At 43.9% G+C, this 8,187-nt stretch overlaps 1 protein-coding gene across 7 annotated transcripts in view; it reads left to right on the top strand.

Moving 5' to 3' along the window:
- LOC116705791 (kinesin-like protein KIF13B) overlaps positions 1-8,187 on the top strand; it is a 74,959-nt gene that overhangs the window by 21,552 nt on the left and 45,220 nt on the right. For all 7 annotated transcript variants that reach the window (XM_032542187.1, XM_032542186.1, XM_032542185.1 and 4 more), the window contains 6 exons: positions 1,918-2,131; positions 2,652-2,814; positions 4,030-4,176; positions 4,366-4,515; positions 6,544-6,657; positions 7,724-7,897. In XM_032542187.1, coding sequence (XP_032398078.1) covers positions 1,918-2,131; positions 2,652-2,814; positions 4,030-4,176; positions 4,366-4,515; positions 6,544-6,657; positions 7,724-7,897 — 962 coding nt within the window. The remainder of the gene's footprint in view (positions 1-1,917; positions 2,132-2,651; positions 2,815-4,029; positions 4,177-4,365; positions 4,516-6,543; positions 6,658-7,723; positions 7,898-8,187) is intronic.

Here is an 8,187-nt window from a genome sequence, read left to right as displayed (position 1 = left end):
CAACATCTACAACACAGCCTTGATGATGCGTTGCTTGCTGACATATTACATATTCTAGCGAGCCGAGCGGCGAGCACACCGTTCCCTCCCTGGAGAGGGACGTCTCGTCGCTGCCTTTGGAGGGCGAGCAATCCACACCTCTGACCAATGAGATCACAGGGATACAAGCAAGGAGCTCCGAGTAATAGTATAAACACTAGGCCTGCAATTAGACAATTAGTTGCAATTTTTTAAGTAATCGCCATTTCTTTGTTCAACCGCAATTAATCGCTAACGTGACCTCGGTCCTAAGGGCTTTGATTATGTTCAGGTGTTCCAAAGGGATTCTTGGTGCTTTGTTTTATTGATGAGGAGAAATGTTCTACTTGTTGATGGGACATAGTAGACATGAAAGGGTAGAGAGAAGGGGGACGACATGCAGCAAAGGGCCGCAGGTCGGAGCTGAACCTGCGGCCGCTGTGGCAAGGACTGAGCCTCTGCATATGGGCGCGTGGTCTACCAGGTGAGCTACGCAGACGCCCAAGTTTATGTTATTTTAAGAAGAAATGCAACTTTTTATATAATATTAAATGTTATAATAATATAATAAAGAGGCATAGGCTGTGTACCTGTGTTATTACGTTATCTGGGTCACATGACATGATAACATTTGGAATGGCTACAGTTCTGTTTATAATTTAGCTGAAGCTAATGCTACCACAGTAGTTGGTTTACCCGTGTAAGCGAGGAGATGAAAACGTTGTATGGTAACTGGAGTCATCCCCAAGGTCACACATGATGTTGTCGATTATAAATATTCAACAGAAGATGCCGGTAAAGAATGAAATATATATATTCTTCAAAGGGTCACAAAAGATTTTTTTTTTTTGACTATAGCCATGGCTCATTAATAGTTTTTGGAACAATGGAGCTCAATGACCCAGAGGAATATGATACATTCGGCTTTGGAAACACCCACAGTACTTGTTAACAGGATTGCCTCGTTTGTTTGGGTCATTTTCTTTAAATAATACGAGAGAATAGCTCTGTTTAAGTTAACCAGTCCTGTTTTTAAAGCTTTATCAAAAACATAGGATGTCCATCCAGTTACCCCAAACTGCTTGTCTGCAGTATAATCCAAATATTTAGACCTCAAATGATTCCTCTGAGGTTCCAAAAGTTCAATATTTACCTCTTTAATCTCCATTTTCCACAACGTTCTGATTGTGTAAAGCCTGCAGTGCTCTGAAGAAAACTCTCCTTGCCAAAATAGAGATAATGAGGTAAATATTGGATTTCCGACAAACAATGATTGCAGTCCTGTGAGGCAGTGCCAGCTTATTTGGGGTTGACTGAACAATAGCAGAATTTTTCCCTTTAGGATGGACATGTCACACTCAACTCCACCAAGGGCCCCACTGGCAAATGAGAATCCCATCCAGAGCATCCAGACATGTATAGCTTATGGACATGCTTTTATTTTGAAAACGTCAAATATCTTTGACATTTTGATTGCATGTCTCATATAGCTTTCTCGCTTACGATTAGGTCGACATAAAGTCAGCAACAGTTTTCCTTAGCCATCATAGAGTTTAGTAAATCAAGCAAAACAATGATTTTTACGCCCACCTGTTTCACATCCTGTAAATGAAAACTTTGCTTCTTTAGACTTGATCTGTTGTCTCTAAGTCGGCAAACCTGCCACTGGAACTATTCCTACAAAAGAAGTGTTTGCCTTACTACTGACTGGCACTATCAAATTTAAAGACTAGCCAATTGCGTACAAAGTCATTTGAACTATGCCCGATGGTCCCGCCTCCCAGACTCCCCAGACTAATGTTCAGTCTTAAAAGACTGAGCTCGGTCTGGTGAGAGCCAGACTAGAAGGGTGGTAGAACTGCAGTGGGTTCCATAATAACACTTCCTCCTCCCCCTCAGACCCTCTGCAGGCGGTGTTGCAGACCCTGGAGAGGCAGCACGAGGAGGAGAAGCGCTGTGCCCTGGAGCGCCAGAGGCAGATGTACGAGCAGGAGCTGCAGCAGCTCCGCCAGAGGCTTACTCCTGAGAGGTCCTCACAAGGCCTGGACCCAGCGGGCACTGCTGTGACATCACCCGGCTCCAACAAGCGCATGCGCCGCTGGAGCGAGGACAGGTGAGATGCACCGGGAGGATGTGAAACCCTCACTGCCCCCTGTTGGCAGTTAAGGGCGTTTTCACATACAGCGCTTTGAACGAACCAAGCTCAGTCCTCTTAACGAGGACCAAAAGGTGGACCACCAGAAGGGGACAGGGACTCACTCACTTAACGCCCTAAGCCAGATTCTATAGCTGCTTCGTAGAACGTTTTGACCAGGTCTTTTCACACATTATTGATTGATTTGTTTATTTACATGATTTATTTTCTATGATGATGTGTGTATGTACATATACAGTATGTAGCAAATTGTAAAGCATGTGTTAAAGATTCATTCATTCACAATGATTATTATTATTATAGAGTACTGGGAAAGGTGTAGGCTCAAATAAGCTTTTTGCTTCTTCCTACTCCTTTTCAGGCATGTTATGTTGATAATGTGTTTTAGTTTGTTTATTTAGCTTTTATTGTATTTTTCTTATCTTTTACACGCTCAAATTAAAGTATTCATTGATTCATCTTTGTGTTCGGGGTTCAGGGAAGCAATGATGACTCGCAGCCTGCGGCGCCTGAGGGAGCAGATAGTCCGGGCCAACCTGCTGGCCCAGGAGGCCGGCTTCATTGCCGAGGAGCTCAGCAAGAGGACGGAGTACCTGGTCACTCTGCAGATACCTGCTGCCAACCTGGATGCCAACAGGAAGGTAGTTTACATTCAATTTATCGCACCGTTGTGACGAAAAGGGAGCTGAGCCAGAAGGAAAAGATCTCAATCTACCGGTCAGTTTTGGTTCCTACCCTCACCTATGGTCATGAAGGCTGGGTCAGGACCCAAGGAGTCAGTTGAGGTGGTTTGGACATCTGGTAAGGATGTCTCCTGGGGGGCTCCATAGGGAGCTGGTCCAGGCATGTCCAGCTGGGAGGAGGTCTCGGGGAAGACCCAGGACTAGGTGGAGGGATTATGTCTCCAACCTGGCCTGGGAACACCTCGGGATCCCCTAGTCGGAGCTGGTTGATGTGGCTCGGGAAAGGGAAGTTTGGGGTCCCCTGCTGGAGCTGCTCCCCCCGCAACTCGATACCGGATGAGCGGACAAAGAGGGATGGATGGTTGGATTAAAAACTGCAAAGTGAAGTGTGAGCAGGATTAAGGGTCTGCGAAAGTGATATGATAATAACATCGTATACATGAAAAGACAGTCAGTGACATTGCTGTGATGTAGGGAGGAGCCAAACAAAACAAAACATGAACAGTTATAGCAGTTACAACGCATATATAAATGCTGAATTGTAGTGAATATACAGTTAGTGCAAATTGTGGTCTGGTTAGTGATATAGGTCAGTAATAATACGATATGCATGAATAGACAGTCTATAAAATGCTGAGATGTATTAAAGAGTCAGTATAAAGTTTATGCAAAGTGTGCTCTAGATGATGATGTAGGTCAGTAATATCACATTATACATGAATAGACAGAATATATAAATGCTGAGATGTAGTAAAGAGAGTTAATATACATACTGCAGATTGTAGTGTGCAAAGGTTGGAGGAATGACAGTCGAGCATACCAGGGCGGATGTATAGTGCACAGATAGGGCGTCAAAAAGAATATAATAGCAATGCAGGAGAAGATTGAGACTGAGATAAAGGATTGCAGAAATCCAATGGGGGGTGGGGGAGCAGAGCGTGAATGTAATCGGACAGGACGATGGTGTCCAGCGAGCGTAGGTACAGCGGGGCTTTGCCTACCAAGGATTTGAAATTGAGTTTGGTACCAGTGAGTTAGGCGAGGAGTGTGTAGCGAGGGCCAGCCGACTAATGCATAGAGGCTGCAGTGGGGGGAGTTTTAGGGGGCTCCTCTGCTTGGATTCTCAGGACAACATGAATGAAAACCCATTTTCTCTCTCTCCCATTTCTATAGCGTGATGTAGTGCTGAGTGAGCCGGCCATCCAGGTTCGTCGTAAAAGTAAAGGGAAGCAGATCTGGGCTCTGGAAAAGCTGGAGAACAGGCTGGTGGACATGAGGGAACTCTACCAGGAGTGGAAGGACTTTGATGAAGACAACTCTGTGAGTGAATGGAGATAAGAGCATGTTTGACCCACAGACTTAGATAACTTAATTACATTATATTCTGTAGAGCATCAGTTTATGTTTTATGTGCTTTAGATTTTCAGTTTTGCTAACCATACAGTTTACCATTTGCACAATGTCTGTGGAGTTAGTCTAACAAGTGATTTATTCATCGGTCCGATGCAGGTGATGCGCTCCTATTTCAAACGTGCCGACCCCTTCTTCGATGAACAGGAGAACCACAGTCTGATCGGCGTGGCCAACGTTTTCCTGGCCTGTCTGTTCTACGACGTCAAGCTGCAGTACGCAGTGCCCATCATCAACCAGAATGGAGAGGTAGGAGCCCACTGGGAGCAGTGGAGGAGTTTGTTCTCAGGGCGCCTCACACCTGCCTCATTTAGACCAGTTGAATGGTTCCACCCCCCCCTTGGTGCGGTTCGTTTGGGCAGGCGGGAACGCACCAGTCACACTCAGATACGCACCAAAACATGTAGGTCTGTCAGTAGAGAAACTAACCAATCAGGTCTGTCAGTAGAGAGAAATACCAATCGGTCTGTCAGTAGAGAGAACTAACCAATCAGGTCTGTCAGTAGGAGAACTAACCAATCAGGTCTGGCAGTAAGAGAAACTAACCATCAGGTCTGTCCGTAGAGGAAACTACCAATCAGGTCTGTCAGTAGAGAGAAAATAACCAATCAGGTCTGTCAGTAGAGGAAAACAACAATCAGGTCTGTCAGTAGAGAGAAACTAACCAATCAGGTCTGTCAGTAGAGAGAAACTAACCAATCAGGTCTGTCAGTAGAGAAACTAACCAATCAGGTCTGTCAGTAGAGAGAGAAAACACACAGGTCGTCAGTAGAGAAAACTAACCACAGGTCTGTCGTAGAGAAATACATAGGTGTCAGTAGAGAACTAACCAATCAGGTCTGTCAGTAGAGAAACTAACCAATCAGGTCTGTCAGTAGAGAGAAACTAACCAATCAGGTCTGTCAGTAGAGAGAGACTAACCAATCAGGTCTGTCAGTAGAGAGAAACTAACCAATCAGGTCTGTCAGTAGAGAGAGACTAACCAATCAGGTCTGTAGTAGAGAGAAAACTAACAATCAGGTCTGTCAGTAGAGAATAACCAATCAGGTCTGCAGTAAGAGAAACTAACCAATCAGGTCTGTCAGTAGAGAGAGAAACAACCTATCAGGTTGTCAGGAGAGAAACTAACCAATCAGGTCTGTCAGTGAGAGGAAACAACCAATCAGGTCTGTCAGTAGAGAGAAACTAACCAATCAGGTCTGTCAGTAGAGAGAGAAACTAACCAATCAGGTCTGTCAGTAGAGAGAAACTAACCAATCAGGTCTGTCAGTAGAGAGAGACTAACCAATCAGGTCTGTCAGTAGAGAGAAACTAACCAATCAGGTCTGTCAGTAGAGAGAGACTAACCAATCAGGTCTGTCAGTAGAGAGAGACTAACCAATCAGGTCTGTCAGTAGAGAGAGACTAACCAATCAGGTCTGTCAGTAGAGAACTAACCAATCAGGTGTCCGTAGAGAGAGAAACTAACCAATCAGGTCTGTCAGTAGAGAAACAACAATCAGTCTGTCAGAGAGAGAAAAACCAATCGGCTGTCGTAGAGAGAAACTAACCAATAGGTCTGTCAGTTGAGAGAGAAAACTAACCAATCAGGTCTGTCAGTAGAGAGAGACTAACCAATCAGGTCTGTCAGTAGAGAGAGACTAACCAATCAGGTCTGTCAGTAGAGAGAACTAACCAATCAGGTCTGTCAGTAGAGAGAGAACTAACCAATCAGGTTGTCAGTAGAGAGAGAACTAACACAATCAGGTCTGTCAGTAGAGAGAAAACTAAACAATTCGGTTGTCAGTAGAGAGGACTAACCAATGTCTGTCAGTAGAGAAACTAACCAATAGGTCTGTCAGTACAGAGAAACTAACCAATCAGGTCTGTCAGTAGGAACTAACCAATCAGGTCTGTCAGTAGAGAGAAACTAACCAATCAGGTCTGTCTATTGTCTTTTTCTGGTTTTGAAGGCTGCATTACAGTAAAGTGATGTCATATTCTGAACTTCCCAGACTAGTTTATAATGTACCTTATTTTCACATTACTGGTGATTATTTATCTAAAATCCCGCAATATTGTGATATCAAGGTCAAAATAGTTGGTCAAAATTATGGGACCTTGATTATCTCTTATATCGCCCAGCTGTTGCTCCCACCAAAAAGTGACATAAGAATGCCTGTGCTGTCTGTGTGGTGTGTGGGGGTGTGTGGTGTGTGGTGTGTGTGTGTGTGTGTGTGTGTGTGTGTGTGTGTGTGTGTGTAGCTGGTGTGTGTGTGGGTGTGGGTGTGTGTGTAGGTGGCCGGTCGGCTGCATGTCGAGGTCTGGCGGGGTACAGAGGGCTCTGAGGAGTCTGTACTTCAGCACAGCAACACAGACGGAGATCCACAGGAGCGCAGACTGGACTGTGTGGTGAGAACCTCAGGCCTGTTTGACATTTAGTTATAACTGAGCCAAATCCACCAAAATATTCATGAGAACCCAACCTGATAATCTGGATCATATGCCTCCTTTCACTGACATACAAGTCTGGATCCTCTATGCCAGTCATTCCCAAATGGGGGTATGTGAGAAATTTTACAAAATGCTAATTTAAAAATATGTCATGCATAACACCTAAAATAATCATACTATAATAATGAATGAATTATATACTGCTTGAAAAAAAGGTGCACAATGAGTTCCTGCATGGTTTCAGCATGATTTCATTTTTTTCCTAAATTGTAGGCATGTCTCCTGTGTGGAAAAATAGTTCCAGATTAATAATGGATCTGGGAGACAGTCAAACAGTTGTGTCTTCTCCAGCTCACTGTTCTGTAAAAATATGGCAAGTGTAATTACCTCTGGGTCGGCGTTATATCCTGTTTGTCTGGTGATTCTGTTTTTCTTATGATGAAATGAAATAGAAGACCGGAGCAATCTTACATATTGACCTAAATCATCTTCCCCTGTGTGAAAAATATTTCTTGATATTAGAAGAGAGCCAAACTAAAATTGATCTGTGTTTGTGTTTATGTCTGGTCTGCCACTCTCTCCTGAACCCTGAGAGTCAAACTGACAGAAACCAACAACTGACTGTAAGCTGGAACAATTCCAAATGTTCCTGTACAGTTAATTGTCTCAATCAATTTATTTAATCAGCGTGTTTGTTAAGCCGATTTCGGGCCAGAAACACAATCTTGTTCAATTTCTCTGGCTTGAGACAGCTGCCACAAGCATAGCTTTAGCTCAACAGCCCGACAAATAATCACGTATATAATTACAATTTAGCATATCTAAACAAAATCAACAATTACCATTAACAGCCATACCCCTTAGGACCTTAGCTAATGTAAGCAGTGAATGGCGGTTAAACAAAGAAACCACCATTACATAAAAAGATTGCGATTAGACAGTTATGTAATACTTGTTACAGGCCGAGTGTTTGCTGATCATTACCTGTGTAGCTGAGTGCATTTCCTCGTCTCTGCTCTCTCAGGTGAACATCCTCCAGGCCAACGGTCTGCCGCGCCACCTGTCCAACTTTGTCTTCTGCCAGTACCACTTCTGGGGGCAGGACGAGTCGGTGTTCATCGCTCCAGAGATGGTGTCATCCAGCTCGGCCTCCACCTCCAGAGACCCTCAATGCACTGTGGTCTTCGACAGCTCCAAGGTAACATTTGAAATAAAGGTTCACACACACACACACACACACACACACACACACACACATTATCTCAAACACGTATTCACTCTCTTCAACAACATTTGAGAAATAAACAAGACAATAAACTATGTCAGGTGATTTTCAACCTTAAATCATCTTTTTCTATGTTTTTGTGTGTAAGTGACTGATGGCAGCGACAACCTTTGAAATTGGTCCAGTATTAAGCGAGAATGCTTGCAGCAGTGTAACCCTATGGGGCAAATGTGCGTCGTCAACTTTGGTCCACTTAAGGTTTT

This window comes from Etheostoma spectabile, chromosome 18, assembly GCF_008692095.1.
Source record: "Etheostoma spectabile isolate EspeVRDwgs_2016 chromosome 18, UIUC_Espe_1.0, whole genome shotgun sequence".
NCBI lineage: Eukaryota > Metazoa > Chordata > Actinopteri > Perciformes > Percidae > Etheostoma > Etheostoma spectabile.
Note: the sequence above shows the minus strand (reverse complement) of the source record. Positions and strands in the feature narration are given on the sequence as shown.